Source organism: Brachyhypopomus gauderio, unplaced genomic scaffold, assembly GCF_052324685.1.
Source record: "Brachyhypopomus gauderio isolate BG-103 unplaced genomic scaffold, BGAUD_0.2 sc61, whole genome shotgun sequence".
In the NCBI taxonomy this organism is placed as follows: domain Eukaryota; kingdom Metazoa; phylum Chordata; class Actinopteri; order Gymnotiformes; family Hypopomidae; genus Brachyhypopomus; species Brachyhypopomus gauderio.
Window position 1 is genome coordinate 1,588,230 of NW_027506882.1, and position 19,868 is coordinate 1,608,097.

At 40.4% G+C, this 19,868-nt stretch overlaps 2 protein-coding genes across 9 annotated transcripts in view; both read left to right on the forward strand.

Annotated features, from left to right (window-relative positions):
• Positions 1 to 2,211: 2,211 nt before the first annotated feature.
• On the forward strand, positions 2,212 to 9,623 carry ptcd2 (pentatricopeptide repeat domain 2). Of its 5 annotated transcripts, none has more exons than XM_076988304.1 (11): positions 2,212 to 2,446; positions 2,566 to 2,694; positions 3,135 to 3,227; positions 3,357 to 3,486; positions 7,052 to 7,169; positions 7,428 to 7,506; positions 7,781 to 7,872; positions 8,039 to 8,152; positions 8,328 to 8,402; positions 8,492 to 8,605; positions 8,872 to 9,623. In XM_076988304.1, exons 2-11 carry the CDS (start codon positions 2,577 to 2,579, stop codon positions 9,100 to 9,102), a joined length of 1,164 nt encoding a protein of 387 aa, XP_076844419.1. In that variant the 5' UTR covers positions 2,212 to 2,446; positions 2,566 to 2,576; the 3' UTR covers positions 9,103 to 9,623. The 5 variants fall into 5 exon arrangements, with proteins under 5 accessions (XP_076844419.1, XP_076844422.1, XP_076844421.1 ...); XM_076988307.1 differs by having other exon boundaries at positions 2,217 to 2,446; positions 3,158 to 3,227; positions 8,872 to 9,622; XM_076988306.1 differs by having other exon boundaries at positions 2,277 to 2,295.
• A 478-nt stretch (positions 9,624 to 10,101) lies between these two features.
• The window catches only part of tnpo1 (transportin 1), a 53,269-nt gene continuing 43,502 nt past the window's right edge, over positions 10,102 to 19,868 (forward strand). For all 4 annotated transcript variants that reach the window (XR_013124649.1, XM_076988243.1, XM_076988244.1 and 1 more), the window contains exons 1-3: positions 10,102 to 10,460; positions 13,326 to 13,401; positions 14,053 to 14,202. Coding sequence is in view for 3 of the 4 variants with exons in the window: in XM_076988243.1 (XP_076844358.1) it covers positions 10,356 to 10,460; positions 13,326 to 13,401; positions 14,053 to 14,202 (331 nt within the window). In the remaining variant the exon portion in view is untranslated. The remainder of the gene's footprint in view (positions 10,461 to 13,325; positions 13,402 to 14,052; positions 14,203 to 19,868) is intronic.

The following is a 19,868-nucleotide window of genomic DNA, read 5'->3' on the forward strand; positions in this document are numbered from 1 at the left end:
AGGTTCCTCATCTGTGGGCATGTCAGAGATGGTAGGCTGTCGCTCTTCCTGGATGGTTGCAATGTTGTGTAATACCACATATGCCATTATTATGTGGCACGCCCCATCAGGGGTAACTCTGCCCCTGATGTGGTCATTTAAATTCTTGCCCTGGTTTTGCTGTGGGCCTGATTGTAGCGGGACTGTGGTCCAGGTGCAGGATCTGAATAGGGAGTCATAAGGTAGGCCTATAGGACAGGCAGGGATACCCTCTGTCTCCATGAAGGAGGCCGTCATGTCCTATAATCACACTAGGGTTTGCAATGATTTACACTATTACTATTACACTGCATGTGAACAACTAGCAAAACTAACGCAGGCCTACTCTGTTCAGATTTGTTGTACAGTGTGGAATCATACACGGATCCTGGCCATCTGGCTTCAACATTTGTGATGAGGTGGGAAGCATCACATATGATCTTGATGGGGAGAACGGTCAGTTACAATAGCTACGTTATTTTTGTTACCATTAAAGATAAGTACATTATTCATTAAGGATTATAAAGGTTAGTACCTGTACATTAATGCTATGGATGAATTTTCATGTTCTAATGGTGCTGGAATAGGTAGCATATGTAGGTTCCATCAATACAGCCAATCACTCTAGGAAATCCTTAAAATGTAAATGGAATGAAGTTCGTTATATATTGCCTCTCCTTTGCTTAATTTCTATATTGTCCGTGTGAATTAAAGACAAACCAATGATGCTGTGGAATTCCTCTTTGATGTCCATAACTGGCTTAAGCCCAGGAAACACCACAAAACCGGGCACTAGTCATTTTAATGCCGGACATAGTTTTCGGACAGACCGACATACAGTAGCTTTGCTGACAGATTCCGCATCTCCTACACTATAAAGAAAACTTCCACTAGCAAAAAACCGACCGATATATAACAATCTGGAGAGAATTTAGGGCTGATCCGCGATGTGTAATATTTGAAGTGTTATTATAATAATAAAGTTATTGATGTAAGTAATGGATTGTGCTGAAAACGATAACGTTCATAAAAAAAATAATCCGAAAATGATAGTAGGCCTATATCTATTCGGGGTTTTATAAGGCGTTTCCGACGAAGAACTCAGCGAATAAACTGAGTTTCAATATCCACATGATCTTCGAGGAAAGGACACGTCATGATGACGTGTTTGTAACTCTGGGTCAGGTCCAAGTTAACCTGCCAGCGAGCAGGTTAGCTTCAGAGCATAAGTTGCTATAGTAACTGACTCCGGTTCTCTCTAAGCTCGGTTTCTGGAACGGAAAACCTTGAGTTTCCGTGAACTCTGAGTTAACTTACCCGGGTTTTCTCGCTTAACCCGCTTCTTGGAACACCCCCCTGGTGTTAAATACAATATGAGCTAGTGATGGGCAAATGAAGCCTCATGAAGAAATGAAACTTTCCAACCCTTTGCTTTGCAAAAAGGTTCATTACTCGAGGCTGCATTCATCATTCACTAGTGACATCTGCTGGTGAAACTGTAACAGCCTTGTCATTCAGTTGGATCATACTTTCAAAAATTTGTAAATGCAATATTGTCACAAAGTTTCCATCAAACTCACGTTTAGTAACTGGAGAATCAATTAAATCATACTTAATTGTCATGTTTTAATTATTAAAATGATTTGTAGCCAATCTAATCCTTGACCATCAGTGGTTGTATTGGGTTTTCTTGTATGTCATGGACTTATTTGACAATGAAGATATGTTGTACTTTACTATATTGGGAATTGAGTGATTGTTGAGGCAGACTGAATATTTTGAGTTAGAAACTGAGTTAAAAAACAGAATGTGTTTAAAATAATCGCTTCTTGGGGGTTCTAGATCTGGTTTTTAACATTACAAATAAGGTTTGCCTCTTCCAATGGTTTTTAGTCTGTTTTTGATGTTTGAATCTGATGTACATCCTGATCAAACAAAAAGAATTTAGAACGTTCCAGATTTTAAATTTAAATTTAAATTTAACCACCTACTACAACCCACGAAGCAACAGGGGTCATAGCGCTTTTATTTTGAAAAACGATACGCAAAATGAAGCAATGACGTGGCCGATGTAATCCGAGGCCTCGTTTGTTGCTGATCACGTGATTTTGCTCAATATGACACAAGCTCCGAGGCTTCATCGGACACGCCCCCTTTTTACTCGGTACACGCCTAGAAGCCTCGCTTCAGATGTCCCATCACTACTATGAGCAGAATACTTAAGAGATTTATTAATAAATGTTCTTGTTAACTGCAAAGTGGAGTGTTACGTTATTGGTACATCGTAAACCATAAACTGCACATGGCCTTGCTTATTGTGCTATTTTGGAAGATTTTAAGTCGCAGTAAAAAACGGGGGTGTCAAGCATATTTTCTACATTAACTTTCCCAGTATATGACAAAGATTTGTTGAGTGATACAGACTATAGTAATATTTTTTATATTTACGTAAATTTCATATTGTTTTATATATTCCTATAAACCTATAACAATTCTGCTGTACTAACTGTCAGATTTTGGTCTGCTTCACGATTGCCTTTGGTACAGTCAGGGACAACATGGCGCTACGTGGATTGAGTTACTGTACCCGTTTTGTAGTTCGCCATGCTTATGCTGCAAGAACATCAGTACTTCATGGGGCAGAGCACTCGGAATCTTTTAGATGCCGAGCTGGGGGTGAGTTTCTGCTATTTGTCTGTATTATTTCATTCATGACTGGCTTTAGATCACAGAGTTACTGGCCTGAAGAATGCAGCAAATGTGTTGGACTGCGTACGTCAAATATCAATATCTGGTGCGCAAGTGAGCCATTCCAAGTTCATGAAAGTCGTTAACTAGCAAACACGTTAACTAATTAACTACAACATATGTAGTCTGGTCCGTAAGACGCCCAGCGTGTAGTAGTTGTACCCATAGTTAGAACTCGCTGCTACGACTAGCAAGTTCGGTTGTATACCTAATAACACTAGCCAAAGTTAGTTAGCACTCTGGTTGGTTGAAATTCCAAAAGTCCTACTATCTAGCTGAATAACGTAGGATTAAAGTGGAGATTGTCCCCTATATGTTGCATTGCTGTTAACACCTTTTATTGTTGTGTTATTGTTGCATCGTTTCAGCCAAGCGTTGTCTCCTGTCGCAGGAGGTGATGAAACTGCAGGATTTTCAGCAGAGGAAGCTAGCTGTGGCTCATCAGGTGTCTGGCTCAAAAAGTTGGTGAATAGCTCAATTCGGTGAAAGAAATAAATTGCGTCTCTGGCTTTACCAGATCTTTACTTAGTATACTTGCTAATGTTTGGGACTTTCTCAACTATTCCCCTTTGTCCACTGAAAACTGATAGGTGATTATTTTGATGCATTAAAAAAGAAGATGGAAAAGAATGAGTTGATCCTGAAGGATGAACTAAAGCTACTTCTGCATCTGTGCCAGTCAGCTGAGGACATGGTCACGGCCAGAAATGCTATATATAGGTAGGTGAAAGTAATTTGTTTTTACTTCCATAACAAGATCTAAGAAGCCATCAAACACCAGTCTACAAAAACATCCATGTTCTTTACCTTTTGTGATTTTTAGATTGCTTTACCTCAAAGTAGACAGTAGTCATATGGATTGAGCACCCAGCTGATTTTTATAAAATTACAGCAGACCCCCTTCTCTTTGATTCCAGAAAGCAAAAACATTTACAAAAAAACTTAAATAAACACCACAAATCACCAGAATTCACCACACTTGATATATTACAATATAACCTTTTAGTAGCTGTTTAATACCTTGACGTGGCACGTCATGCTGCAAACAAACAGGAAACGGGAAATGTTTAGATAATCCAATATGGAGCAGCAGATAGAATACACAATTTGAGAATTGACCAAGAACATTCATATGCTGCTTTGGTGTTTAGTTATTTGTTGTTTTATAAGTCTATACGCTATTTGGCCCAATGCATGACCACAGCTGAAAGGGTTACACAAGGGTTAAATACATTTTATGTCATATTTGCTATCAAAAAGGTACTTGCTCTGATGAGGAAAGCCCTTTTGGCTTTTGTGTGCACACAGCACATCGAAGAGAAGAGAGGGTTCAGTCCTTGTTTGGCACCTAGCTGCATGTGATACAAAATTGTGGCACTTAGTGTGGCTAGTGCCACTCAATGGTGGCATCTGCTTTGTTTGGTGAATGATTCTAGCTAGCTCTAAATTACAAGTTCAGAATTATGTTTGACGACAACATGTCAAATTTAGATTATAGTGTGCGTAGGCTACACTGGTAAACAGTTAATGGAGGCATTGTATATTAAATTATACACCGACCACCACAATGTCACCAGCCACTTAGAATTTGTTGAAAATAAGATTTACAAAACTTTTGTTTGTTAATCTGTGTCGGGTGAATGAGCGTAGCTGACAGCCGGCTTGCCATCTATAACATGTTGAATGTACAATATAGTAGGCTTAGGGTACAGTGGTAGACAGTTAATGAGAGCATTATAAGTTAAAAAGATTTATTACAGGTGATATTTGTCAGTGTACGTTCAAGTTATCCACTGCGTACTAGTTGAATTCAATCAGCCTCTTTCCTCCTCTGTGAGTGGCAACCACCATCGGCACATGCCGACCTACCTATTCTGTTCTCTTCATAATTTATGTAAATATAATTATAATAAATATAATTATTTATTTCTTGTAGTGTCCTTAAGTGTTATGAAAGGCGCTTATAAATAAAATGTATTATTATTATTACCACCGCCAATGGAGAGGCAGTAACATAGAAAGGCATCAACATCTTGTATAAAGGTTACGTTGGCATATGCCATTGACATTGGCATCTTGCGTACAGGTGACTGTGGCATATCCCACTGTTCTCAGCATCTTACGTACAGATGACAATGGCACAAGACAACGACATTTTGTTTTCAGACACTGGCATGTGCCTATGCTTATGTCATTTGACTTTGTGCCTACGTTTAGCTAGCACACAGATGTTTATGCTACTGAAAGGTTATTTGAAAGCTACTGAAAGTCATTTATAGGCAGATCAAGTTGGATGAGCCTTTGTCAAAGCTCATTGACATGCCTGAACCTGAGGACAAACAAATGGCGCATTTCCACTAGGGCCTGCTTGGCGCGGTACGGTTCGATACGGATTGATTCGCAACGGAACGGTACGGTCGCGTTGTGTTTCCATTACAATGGTGGACCACCACAATGTGGGTGGAGTCGCTGTTGGCGCGCGGGTTGTAGTGTCGTGACATCATTTGTATGCGACCACAACACCGGTCGATGCCCCTTAACACATACCATTATTGTATCTTAATTATCTTTATCTTCATTATTGTATGTGGTTGCTCTAATTATTGATAATAATTTGGTATTACTCAAACAGGCTGAACACACCCTGCATAAAAAGCATCAGTCATACAATCAAATGAAATCAAACTTTATTATGAAATATAGATATTTAAAGTACAACATATGTAAATAATATAGTTATAGTTAAAAAAAGTGCAAAAAGCAAATTACCTAAAAATAACGTATAGCTTTATATGAAATATTTATAGTACTACAAGCAACATTTTGGAAACATTTTCCGGCAACTCCGCTCGCCTCGTCAGTGGAAGGGGAATCTTAAACGTAAAAAATAACAAATATTAAACACAAGCATTTCCGTGAAAGCAACAACAATATAGCGTAACTGCACAAAATGTGTAGCACGTCATCGCTGCTCATGCTTTGTTTATGGCTACAGCTAACTAGCAACTAGCAAGGCTAAGAGCTAGCTATTGTACAGTAGTGACTGTGGTGGTAACATTAACTACAAACACAGCTCTAAATTCCTGCATATACAATAGATGCGTTCATATTACGTTCATATTACATCTTTTACGATCCTAGTAAAACTGTGAAATCACAATACACTCACCATTCTCCGTGGCCTCCAGCACCGACATTGTCGTGTCCAGCACGTTCTCTCTTCCGTTACTGGCTGGCCGGTGACCGTATATGGCATCCATTTGCTGGAACCATTTCCAGTCTTTGCGGTTTGCTCCGCTGTGTCCGTTATGGTCCTTCACCGCCCGGTAATCGCTTTTAAGCTTTTTAAGCTTGGACCGACCGGCACTGCTGAACGGACCGCTGGTAGCCATGAGTGGCCATTAGCGCAGAAACCTCGCTAAAAACCTTTACATTTCTAGTGGCCCCGTCCAGTTCGCCCTGGATTTTTTGATTGCTGATTATTAACAGAAAAATTTGTACCTCGGCGTTTGACCAGGGAACAGACTTCTCTCCTTGGGTTTTAAAAATGGCTGAGGAGTCGATAGCGGAGGAGTCGCTCTCCTGTGACACAACCTGTGACGACACTCCCTGGCCAATCAGTGTCATGCTGTTCCTCCACGTCACAGAACTGTACCGCTTCGGAACGGTTAGAACCTCGAGCGAGTCGGTACGAAAAAAGTACCCGAAGGTACCGGCAAACTGGGACCTGGTACTAATGGAAACACTCACAAACCGTCGCGAATCGAACCGTACCGCGCCAAGCAGGCCCTAGTGGAAATGGGCCATTACTGCCTCTCTCCTTGTATCTGCAATGTATGCGCTTAGGCCAGTAGGGTTTGCAAATGAATGAATGAAAACGTGCGCACGAATTAATAAATCGTGAGCACGAATTACAGAAAACGTGCCCTCGAATGGTAAAACGTTCCCTCGTTTAATTTTTATTTTTTACCCATGTCCCCTCCCGGGCTCGATACATCTGTGCTTCTGGTGAGTTTTATTTTTATGCGGCTTATATTTGTTTTTATGCCAGTTGTATCATTTTATTTCATCGTATTTACCCACTCTTTAAAGGCCGGTTTGTGAAAATATTGTCTGACATGTAACCGGTCCGTGGTGCAAAAATGGTTGTGACTGCTGCCATACAGGACAGCTGTATTGTGTGTATCTGCACTTGCAAAATGTAGGGTCACAATTCAGATGAATCCTACAATACATCTGCATCACGAGGATTTTGTGAACATACAAAGTGCATATCTCTGTGCAGGTACCATGAGGAGAATTATAATGTCGCGTTTGGAGAGTTCAGGTTTGGACCGTTGTTTATGCGGCTTTGCTACGAGCTGGGTTTGGAAGACATGGCACTTTCTTCTCTGACAGATCGGGTACTGATGCACTGTAGACACTACCTCATCAGTTTTAAGAGGACTCTATTTAGAAACCATATAATATTTATTTTTTTTTTGCCTTTTAGCATTTGTGTTTTGCATGCTGCTATTGTTTCTTTTGCATGGTATAAAAGCAAATTGTTTATCCTGTAGTTTAAGAGATGCCGTTAAACCCAGTTATATGTTAATATATATTTGGCCAGCAGAGGGAGATCTATACGTATGTTAATTTCTTTTTCCCCACTTTTATCCAAGACATTAAAAGGATTCTTTTCAGACTGTACATCCTTTAACATCGGTATAGATATGCTTTTCACCAAAGGATACTATGAGGGTAAGACTTAACTAATTTCTCTCACTTACAGAAAGTCTTATGAATTATGAAATACGAATTCTGTAAAATATATACATGTCAAAATTTAAGATTCTACTTTGTGTTCTTAAATACTTAAAAAAAAAAAAAACCACCCAGATTTTTTTTTGCAAATGTGCACTACATAGTTGTGCTTTGAAAACCAATCAAAAGCAAGTCTTGCTCATGCCAAGAAAGTCTGTTGCCATGGTTACAGTCATGCAAGGAGGGTTGTGATGTGCTTGTGTTGTCACAGGTGCGCTGGAGGTGGTGAGGGTGATGAAGAGCCAAGGTGTCCCTTTCAACAAGGACACCTTCATGCTGGCGTTTGCAACCTGCTACAAATTAGTATGTGTGATTGAGAACTTTGAATTGTGCTAAATTGATTTCAATGTTGGGACATGTTGGTACAGATTTGGACATTTATTTGTACACAGTGGTATGTATAGAACAGCCCTGCTTCAGACTATAGAATCGCCTAACCTATGAACTCTTTGTACCTCATAACTGGTAGAATACCCATACGTCATTCAGTATATGTCTGGCACTGATGGAGGAAGCCCAGATCAAAGGCAGCCTCGTCCCCAGACGTGCTTATTGCTTTGCGGTTGCCCTTGCCTTAAAAAGGGTAAGTCTTTGATGTCATTTGGAAATAGCTGTAAAGTCCTAATAACCTTTTGAAGATCTTAGTCTGCTGCATGCACATATCCAGCATGAACAGTAGGTTTGTCACCACTTCTATTGGTTTGTTCATTTTCATGCCTGTCTCACCTTATTGTTTGTCCTGCTGGTGTTTATTACAGAATGATATTGAGCGAGCGCAGAGTATCTACTCCCAGATCATGAACACAGACAGCAGGCAGTGTCAAAATTTGAGGGTAAGCTTACTGTGTTTGAGTATGCGTACGATGGTAAGAGATTAAGGCAGCCAGACTAAGGACAGTTGTTTGCTCTTGTGTGTGTCTAGGTGCTAATGTTAGTTATGGCACAATCAATTAAAGATGCACTCTCAACCCTTACTGCTGCTCTGCATCACAAGAGGTCTGTCTTTGTAAAGAAAACAGAAATCTCCCAGGATGTGGTGAGTATGTCATGTATTATACAGTATATAACAACAGCAATTCATTTTAATAAAACAAATCAACAATACTGTGTATTAAAATTCGTGCCTGAATATGTATAATCTCCATTAATCTGAGTTTTACAGTCCAGATACACGTACTTGTCTGAATATTAGATAGGTTTTTGCTGTTGTCATGGTTACCTATGTTAGCTGTTCCCTGTATCTGTTTTTTCCATGAAAGCTAACAGGAATTCTCAGCAGCTTCATTCTGATACTCTCTTCAGGTAGATGCGTTGGTGGAGAGCACTGCTGATGGGCCCTGGGAGGGACAAGTTAAGCAGGTACTGGGGCAGCTGCAGCAGGCAGGTCAGGTGACGCCCCAGAGCCTGGATGACCTGCTGTGCCACACCCCTGCAGGGAGGAGGAGCCCTTTGGATGCTCTGGAGTGGGGGAGGAGGAGGAGCTACAGCCGAAGGACAATGAAACCTCTGCAGTCCACACTGCTATCAGAGTGAATGCTCACGCAACCTAGGATGTCATAGCCACTGTAGAAATGATTGGACATGTCACATTAGTTGACAGTATCAGTGACTCCACGTCTGGGTTAATTTCCTGGTTTATTTAATGGTCTAATTCCTGACCAGGTACTGGCATGTCCATTTCAACTACATCTACTGCTTCATTCTGTTATAGATAATGACGTTTTGTCAAAACCAGACTTGTGAGTAGCAAGCTAAATGATCCTCCAGTTGAGGGGATGGAAGCATGTAGATCCTGGTTTCTGGCTAAAATTTAAAATGTTTCCATTTATGGCCTTGTAGGTTGACCTTTATTAGCAGTACTAACACTGCCAAATGGGGCCAGAGCAAGTCATCTCTTAAACATTTGCAGGTGGGGGATACATTTTATTTGAGATGAGCTGTTCAACTACACATTTGAACTCGGCTGTATTTTAAAATTTGTGAACAGCCAAGCACAAGAGCAAACTGTAATCATGACTTACAAATATAAATAAAATGTGTAATTAAATAATTGTTCTGTCCTTTTTGGGATGGACAAACACAAGCATGTAGTAGATGTGATCATAAAGGAAAGTATAGTCCTTAGCCAATGGAAGTTCACCTTGTTTAAAAGTCCAATGGCTGATGGAACAAATATACCTCAAATATCTGTTTAATTTGTCCCTCCAAGGAAATACGTACCTCCATCCTAATGGCAGGAGATGATCCTGTGTTGTTTATGAATTCAGGTTAATAATGAAGACATGTTCTAACAAGGCATAAACAGATTTCCATAAACTTTTAAAAGCCTAACTTCTGAAATGAAAGTGAATCAGAGCATATTAAAAGGGGTGCGACATTTCTATGTAGCCAAGTAAGGAAAAGTGTTTGCAAATTGATACGACCACATAGCTAGACGTTAATTTGAGATTTATAATAACTATACCCAACGACAGACCGGAAAAGTCACATGGGGTCGTTTTTATGAAATAACAGGCACTAGGACCTAGGAGCCGCCAAAGGGCTCGTCACTACACGCGCTCGCATGACTGGATCTCAGCTAAAAGAATGTTCTGCCCTGTTGGGCCCATGTAAATGAGTGAATGGTCGTAGCCTAACATTCGAGATAACGCTATTTGAGCAGAAATCGCAAGTATAATCTGACAAACCCTTGTGCGCCACGAAGTGACTAAACTTGAGATCAAGACGTATTTTACCGCAAATATATCCTAAGTATCACATTATTGCGGACAGTCGGGCAAACCAAAATGGAGTGCCAGTGGAAACCAGACGAGCAAGGACTTCAGCAAATTTTACAGCTTCTGAAGGAGTCTCAATCCCCCGACACAACCACGCAAAGATCCGTCCAACAAGTATCCTTAGCCGTTTCACACGACTTTTCAATCAAATGCTGATTATGTCCCGGTAGCTGTGATGTGTGTCGATGGATAGCTAACAGCTATTTGGCTAGCTAGCTTTAGCGTCTACAGGACGATCTCCAGCAGTCCAGCACGGTTGGTCACGTCTGGCTTAACGGTGTGATGAACTATACAGTAGAAGAACACACAGCTATGCACATTGTTCGTTAGCTAGCTAAACAAGCTAACGGTCAGATTGTTAGGTACCCTAGCCATGGTCCGCTAGCGAGCTCCCTGCCTAATTGTCTACTAGTGAATTTTGTATCTATTTATCCATCTAGATACATACCGAATATACGCTAATTTCAGCAAGATATGTAACGCACTGGTCATAGTTAGAGGACATATCTAGGAAACACTGGTAATGGTGAGAGGACATATCTAGCAAACACTGGTAATGGTGAGAGGACATATCTAGCAAACACTGGTCATAGTGAGAGGACATAGCTAGGAAACACTGGTAATAGTGAGAGGACATATCTAGCAAACACTGGTAATGGTGAGAGGACATAGCTAGGAAACACTGGTAATGGTGAGGACATATCTAGGAAACACTTGTAATGGTGAGAGGACATATCTAGGAAACACTGGTAATGGTGAGAGGACATATCTAGCAAACACTGGTCATAGTGAGAGGACATATCTAGCAAACACTGGTAATAGTGAGAGGACATAGCTAGGAAACACTTGTAATGGTGAGAGGACATATCTAGGAAACACTGGTAATGGTGAGAGGACATAGCCAGGTAACACTGGTAATGGTGAGAGGACATATCTAGGAAACACTTGTAATGGTGAGAGGACATATCTAGGAAACACTTGTAATGGTGAGAGGACATATCTAGGAAACACTGGTAATAGTGAGAGGACATATCTAGGTAACACTGGTAATGGTGAGAGGACATATCTAGGAAACACTGGTAATAGTGAGAGGACATATCTAGGTAACACTGGTAATGGTGAGAGGACATATCTAGGTAACACTTGTAATGGTGAGAGGACATATCTAGGTAACACTGGTAATGGTGAGAGGACATATCTAGGAAACACTGGTCATAGTGAGAGGACATATCTAGGAAACACTGGTAATGGTGAGAGGACATATCTAGGAAACACTTGTAATGGTGAGATGACATAGCCAGATAACACACTGGTCATTGATGACATAGCTGGGTAACACACTATGGCCATAGTGAGAGGACAGCCAGGTAACACACTGGTCATTGATGACATAGCTGGGTAACACACTATGGCATAGTGAGAGGACATAGCCAGGTAACACACTGGTCATTGATGACATAGCTGGGTAACACACTATGGCATAGTGAGAGGACATAGCCAGGTAACACACTGGTCATTGATGACATAGCTGGGTAACACACTATGGCCATAGTGAGAGGACATAGCCAGGTAACACACTGGTCATTGATGACATAGCTGGGTAACACACTATGGCATAGTGAGAGGACATAGCCAGGTAACACACTGGTCATTGATGACATAGCTGGGTAACACACTATGGCCATAGTGAGAGGACATAGCCAGGTAACACACTGGTCATTGATGACATAGCTGGGTAACACACTATGGCCATAGTGAGAGGACATAGCCAGGTAACACACTGGTCATTGATGACATAGCTGGGTAACACACTATGGCATAGTGAGAGGACATAGCCAGGTAACACACTGGTCATTGATGACATAGCTGGGTAACACACTATGGCCATAGTGAGAGGAAAAGGCCAGGTAACACTGGTAATGGTGAGAGGACATGGCTAGCTAAAGTCCAGTTAACCAGTATAAACGTGATATATTGTATTAACCAGATTATTCAGTAGAGAGGTATCCGTCTCCCTACGTCGATTGTATTGATAGTAGCTTAACTTTATCATTGACTGCTAAGAGTGAGGTAGTGATTACTATATAGCTTTAACATACTTGGAATTAGTAATGTATTATTTTTCAGTATAAACAATAATCGATATACGGCTAGGTAATGCTGACATGTTTCTTTTGAGCTAAAGCCACATCTTGTAGTTAGGTAGCTAGCTAACGTTAGACGTCCTGTTTCAGTGCGTCATTTTGATACGTCGTTGTTTTGATCGTCATGGTCATATCTTGTGTGTTCATTTTTTCACTTACTATTTGATTTGCTTTGCGGAATTTGGTATTGTTTTGATGTATAAATACGTACAATACTTTTTGCTGGTGATAGTGCTGATTTTATAGCTATCTTAAGTGAAAGATGATGTAACGTGTGATTTAGAGTAATTTATTAGACAGCTTAATAATACTAAACTTGTGCAAATACATTTACATCTAGGTTTAATAAACATATCACAAAGAAATGCGAATATTTTTAAGTTTACCAGTTAAAGAAATATTTAAGTTTACTCATTATAACATTAAATCTTCAGCAATGAAAAATATCAGGATTTTAAAATGCCCAATAATTTTAAATATTTCACATTACTTTAACATGAAATTTAGGCTTGACAAAATGGAATGGTATTCTGATGGCTAGAGTCAGATGTAAATACTCTCAGGTGGATTATTTCATATTATATAGGTATTAATTACATTGAGCATGTCTGTTTAAAAGGTAATTATATAATAAAACAAACAGGTCCATCCATGTGTTCATTAACAGTACCTACATATATATAAATGGATACACGTAGTGCCATTAAATGGCATTTAACAAAAAGGTATGTAAATCCGTTTAATAATAACATTTGTGTTATCAACTGCCTGCTTTGTTTTTCTTTTCAATTAATGTGGCACTGTGTGAAGATCCATTTCTTAACATACTTTGCAGAAACTCGAACAGCTCAATCAGTTTCCAGACTTCAACAATTATTTGATATTTGTGCTCACAAAGCTGAAGTCAGAAGGTAGAGTGCTCACATGGGTGTGGTCTGTGTCCATATGCTGCTGTAGAGTAGAGATTCCTTGAGCCTATTCAGGGATTAACTGCTTGAGGAATATGGGTCACTCTAATTTTAAACCTCTGATACCCCCTGTATTTAGAACTGCTGTTTTCATAAGTTTCTTTTGTGAATGGTTAGGACAACCTTACTGCTTGTAACCCATCCTATTGTTCTCCAGGCTTGGAGCAGTGGGGCATTGTATGTGAAATAGGGTTGTACCAGTACATGATACAGTGTAATTGAAGAGACTTAAATAAAATAATAGTAGTAAGTGCTTACTATCAATGACCTTCACAACTGCTCTGTATTTGGAGTTTATATTGTATGGCTCAAAAGTGTTGTTTGCATAGCCATCATAGCATCGGTGCAATGCTCCAGAATTGTCAGGGTTCTGTTTGACAGCCAGCACGCAGGAATTTTTCCCTAATATGCATTTGTGATGCATTCACTGTAACCCTTGCTTAGATAAACTGACCTAATGCTATAACTACTGCTGTAAGTCATCACTTATTTATTGTCTACACAGTGAAAGTGTTATCTATTGAATATTAAAATAGATATTCTCATTGATCATGTTCTCTCTCTTATTCACCCCTCCCCCACTCCTGCATGCAGATGAGCCCACTCGATCTCTCAGTGGGTTGATCTTGAAGAACAATGTGAAGGCTCATTACCAGAACTTTCCTGATGGAGTTGCTGACTTCATAAAAAATGAGTGCTTGCAGAACATTGGTGACTCCTCGCCTCTCATCCGAGCTACTGTGGGTGAGTAGAGTCTTGCCACGGCAACTGCCCAAATGCTGATCTAAGAGTAGTTTTCATCCTCCTCATTCTAAAAATGTGCAGGTGTAAGCTGATTGACATTCTTCCTCTTAGACACTCATATGGCCTTTCTCTCAGCTCCTCAATTCATATAGCCTTTCAGTTCCTGAGAATTTCCTTTCTTAGTTCAGTCTCTCTTGATGTGAATTAATGACTTTTATAACCTAATAAGGTTTAGTGTTGTCACGATACTAAGAATTACACCTTTGATACGATACTTAAAAAATGTTGAAATACCATTTTCGATAACAGTCAGATACTGTGCTCATTTCCGTTTTAAATCCTTTCTAATAATTTTTTATAAACAAACAAATGAATATTGTATTTTGTTTCACAAATGTCAAATAAATAAAAGGTGTAGTCCCTACCACATTAAAACAGAAAAATAAATAATTGCACATTATGCAGTTATTATGGGCAACACTGTGGTTTGGTGGTTAGCACGTTTGCCTCCCAGCATTGGGGTCTTGGGTTCAGGTCCCTATCTGAGTGGAGTTTCCATGTTCTCCCTGTGTTTGCGAGGGTTTCCTCCGGGATCTCTGGTTTCCTCCCACAGTCCAAAAACATGGAGGTTAGGTAAATTGGCAGTCCCTGACAAATTCTCCCTGAGTGTGTGTGTCTGTGTCTCTTTGTTCAATAAAAAGTAGTGTCTGAGTGTGTGTGTGCTTGTATGCCCAGTGGTGGATGGTGCTCTGCCACTAGGGTCTGTCCTCTCTCCCCTTCCTGCACCCCATTCAGTCCCCCAAGGGGCTGTGGCTTCTGGTAGAGAGTACGCTGTGCTCAATTGGCTGCCGCTTCTCGCCGGTGTGTGTGATTGGTTGTCTGTGACTTGTACCTGTGTTAAATTGTAAAGCGCCTTGGGTATTCAGAAAGGCGCTATATAAATCAAACATTCATTCATTCATTCACTCACATTAATATAAATTAACATAAATAATAGTAGTGCACTCTGGAATTCACATTTAGAAGTCAAAAAATGCTAGTGCAAAAAGTGTATTTTAAGTATACTTTAAACAACTCTAAGTAACTTTAACTTTAAGTCTTTAAGTAACTAAAACTTCAGTATTAGAGTAGAGTTCAGTATTCATAGATGATCCGTTGTAGATGATTCATAGATGATCCGATTATTATTATTATTATTATTACAATCACTCTTTTTTTTTCTCCCTGTATGCTCTCGCACTTAGGGCTCTTAAACCAAGAATATGACAAACATTTGCTAGGATACCATAATCGGACACATAATCTTGTAGTAATACTAGAAATGGGAATAAGTGTGTTTCAGCTTTGAAAAGTGCTTGAAATTGTAACTACATCATTTCACAACAAATAGCTGTCTGACTGAACAGTTCTCTTATATTACATTAAATTCCAGGACGAAACATGAGAGAACATGAAGACGTTAAGATTGGGCATTTTGAAAATAAACAACCATTAAATAATGTGATAAAAAAGTGAATAATTTCGAGTATATGTATAAATATTTAACTAAGTTTAATGGGCTGGGAAATATTGAAATGGACCTTGAAAGTGACGTACAAGTGCTTGAATTCCACCTTGTTAAGGTGTATGAACCCTGCAAACATGACTTTTTTTTATTGCGCTGCGGCGCACGCAAAAAATTCGAGAGGTGCACGACCTCGTGAATCGACAGCGCGCGAGGCCACCACAATTACGTCATTTTCACCGCGCTGCTCGCGGCGCGTCAAGTATAAAGCCTGGTTTATACTTGCAGGGTTCATATACCTTCACAATGTGGAATTCAAGCACTTGTACGTCACTTTCAAGGTCCATTTCAATATTTCCCAGCATGATGAACTTAAATAAGTTAAATATTTATACATGTACTCAAAATGGTTCGAAATAATTTGCTTTTAATCACATTATTTAATGGTGGTTTATTTTCAAAACACCCAAACTCAACTTCTTCACGTTCTCTCAGGTTTCGTCCTGGAATTACAAGAGGCTTGTATTTGTTAACGTAATACATCAGAACTGTTCAGTGAGACAGCTATTTGTTGTGAAACTGTGCAAAAACTGTGCCAAATCAAATGATGCGGATCAAAAATAAAAATTCCATACTAGGGCTGAACGATTTTGGAAAATAATCTAATTGCAATTTTTTATCTATAAATTGCGATTGCGATTTAAAATCGCGATTTTTCCCCATTGTTCCACTTCAGGAAACTCTGTTTGGGGGGGGGGGGGGGTGTAAACAGAGGCGGTCTTTGCATAGAGGCGTTGCTAGGCAATTGCCTTGGGCCCCTCCCACTGTAGGGCCCCCTTGTCTAGCTAAAGCCAGATTCACACTACACGACTTTTCAGTCGTCAGGTTTTTGTGCCGTTCGCACTACACGACTGGTTGTGCTGTAATCGCAAGTCTTTCAGTTGTGGCTTTCACACTACATGACTGATCGGTGACGTGGGCTCACGAATTAAACGACTGGGGAATCGCCACTCATCTGGCTGCCGTCCAAAAACACGAGAACACGAAAATGAAACACTCGCGAGAACCAGCAACACCACGAAGAAAATAAAAACAACGTACATGTACTCCACATTTTCGTTATTATTATTTTTTTTACCGTTTAACCACTCCATAGTCTCAACATAGATATAGTCAATCGCACTATTTCTCCAGTGCTGTCACAATAACTTAAACACAGTCTTGTAGTAAAGTTGTATGAAGTTAGACGCTGCTGTTGACTCACAACATATATCTTGTTGGGCTAGATATTAAACATGCTAGATATTAAACATGCTAGATATCTGCCGGTCGTCTGCGATGAGTTGGCGACCACTCGGCGAGCGTCTTTCGGTGCTCGCTCAGTCGTGTAGTGTGAACTGCTGAATGATCCCCGATTTGCGTCCGACCACAGTTTCTGTCGGCGACTGAAAAACCAGCCTAAAATCTTGTAGTGTGAACCTGAACTTATTTCTCGCATATTAATGTTGATGGGCCCCCTAGCTAAATTCGCCTTGAGCCTCCAAATTGCTAAGTCCGCCACTGGGTGTAAAATGGACTAAATGTAAGTATTATTATTATATCGTGATCGATCGATCGCCTGTGGTTGGCGCCAGAGCGAACTACTAATTTTTTAGTCTAAGACGCTCAATGCGTGAGAGTTGGCAGCCCTGCAGGTATAGCAACTTGGCTAAAATATGTGCGTGAGGGCGTTTGGTAGCGCATATCCAGTGTGTTTAACAAAGCCATGAAGCCGGGCTTGTTCACTATATTAACGGGCATCATGTCTTTCACTATGAACTTCGTTACTGCCCGAGTTATTTCAGCGTGCCGCTTCGAATTACATCCATAAGGAGTTACACTTTCAAACGGTTCGGTCAGTGAACCCTGTCTGCTGGACCGCGGTCAAGCTATCCGCGCTTTCGCGATTCATCCGCGCTTTAAATCTTATTGCGCCTATATGCGTGATTTTACGGTATTTGAAGATGCAGCACTGGTCGTTGGCATTTTTGCCTTACAAATATCATACGAGGCTTTGTGGTGTTTTTTTAATGCTGAAGGTTTGTAGTGTTACCTCGCGTCGTAGCAACAGTAGCAAGGCATGTTTTGCAGGGTACCTGACGTTGAGCAGCATCTTTTTAAAAGCCAAAGTAATTTCACACAACTTATGTGCTGCCCCTCTTTGGTATTAGACTTTCAGTTGTGTCAGCTTCTGTCGAGCCTGAAGCCATTGTGCAACAAGTTAAAGTGCGCTGTGTTAACTTCACTTCTCCACCTCCCTGCCTCCTGCTCGGGTTTGCTCCGTTCGTCCTCGGCTCGCTCCCAAGTCACGTGACCAGTTTAAATCGCAGCCTGTGCGATTAGACAATCGCGTTTTAAAAAATCGCGAAATTATCGCAAATGCAATTAATCGTTCAGCCCTATTCCATACCGGATCGGTCGAGGCCCGGGTTAACAACGACCGCCACTGGTGCTGTTGTCCAACAGGGAATTAGTGGAAATTGGACTACTGTTGGGACAAGGAGGAGGAGGAGAGGGGGGAATAGGGTTCTGAAGATGAAGTAGAGGAGGCAGAGCAGGAAGGTGGAGGTTAGAGTTGGTACGTTGAATGTGGGCTCTATGACAGGTAAAGGGAGAGAGCTAGCTGATGCGATGGAGAGGAGGAAGATAGATATACTGTGTGTACAGGAGACCAAGTGGAAGGGGAGCAAGGCCAGGAGCATTGGTGGTGGCTTCAAACTCTTCTATCATGGTGTAGACAGGAAGAGAAATGGAGTAGGGGTAATCCTGAAGGATGAGTTTAGTAAGAGTGTAGTGGAGGTAAAGAGAGTAAGTGACAGGGTGATCTGTGTAAAGTTGGAGATTGATGAGGTGATGATGAATGTCATCAGTGCTTATGCTCCTCAGGTAGGTTGTGATGTGGAGGAGAAAGAAGAATTCTGGAGAAAGTTAGATGAAGTTGTTTTGCAGAAGAAGAGAGAGTGGTTATTGGAGCAGATATAAATGGATATGTTGGTGGAGGATACAGTGGTGATGAGGAGGTGTGGGGTAGATATTAGGGATGTCCCGATCCAGCTTTTTGAACTTCCGATCAGATACCGATATTTATTTGCACATCCGATACTGATATCGACCGATACCATCCTATCCGAGCATGTATTAAAGTTTAAAGTTATTTAGCCAACTTACTTTGTTGTCAACAAGTAGCCAGCTGAATTAGGTGTGTTTGAATAATACACAATGGTTGGTAAGCAAAAACTGACCTGTTTATTTAGCAATTAATAAACTCAAAATAGACAAAATAATAAATAACAAACAGAAATGGCATCAGTAAACCAAGGCTTAAAAAGCCATAAGTGCAAATAATATTGTAAATTGTATTTTTTTTTTTTAAGTGGCAGCTTGTCACGCTTCACAAACATTTCTGCCAGTGTTAGTTGTGTAGGACCTTTCTTTTTGTCTTCGGTTTTCTTTAGAAACTCTTCATGTTGTTTATAGTGGCATTCCGCTAAATGCTTGATTAGATTGGTTGTATTAAAAGTTCTTACAGCTTTACGACAATGCTTGACTTTACTGTGGCATATGTTGCACTCTACCTCTTCTTCTTTGTCGTCCTTTAAGGTAAAATAATCCCACACAACTGACATTTTTACTGATAACTTCAAATTTACATAGCCGTCTTAATGGTTAGGAGATGCCACTGAGCTAAATTGGGGCGATGCTATGCTCGTGTGCTGAAGGTGTGCTGGAACATGCAGACCGGATTTTACTCTCACTGGCGAAAACACAGCAAAAACTGGAATGGATTATCTAAATGGGTGCACTGGAAAACCCGGATCGGCCTTTCAAAAAAAGAAAAAAAAAACTGGATTGGAAGTCTGGATCGTCATTTTCTTGTGACGTTAGGACAGAGAAAGATAGACAAGGAGTCGTGGTGGTGGAATGAGTAAGTTCAGGAAAGTTTGAGAGGAACGCGGTTGGCTTAAAAGAATTGGAATTTTCAGCGAGATGAAGAAAGTAGACAGAGGTACAAGCAGTTGTGTCGTAAGGCAAAGAGCAGTGGCAAAAGCTAAAGAGAAGGCATATAGCAATCTGCACTGAAAAAAAAGTCTGTTGGATTTATATAATTGAAACATGTACAACA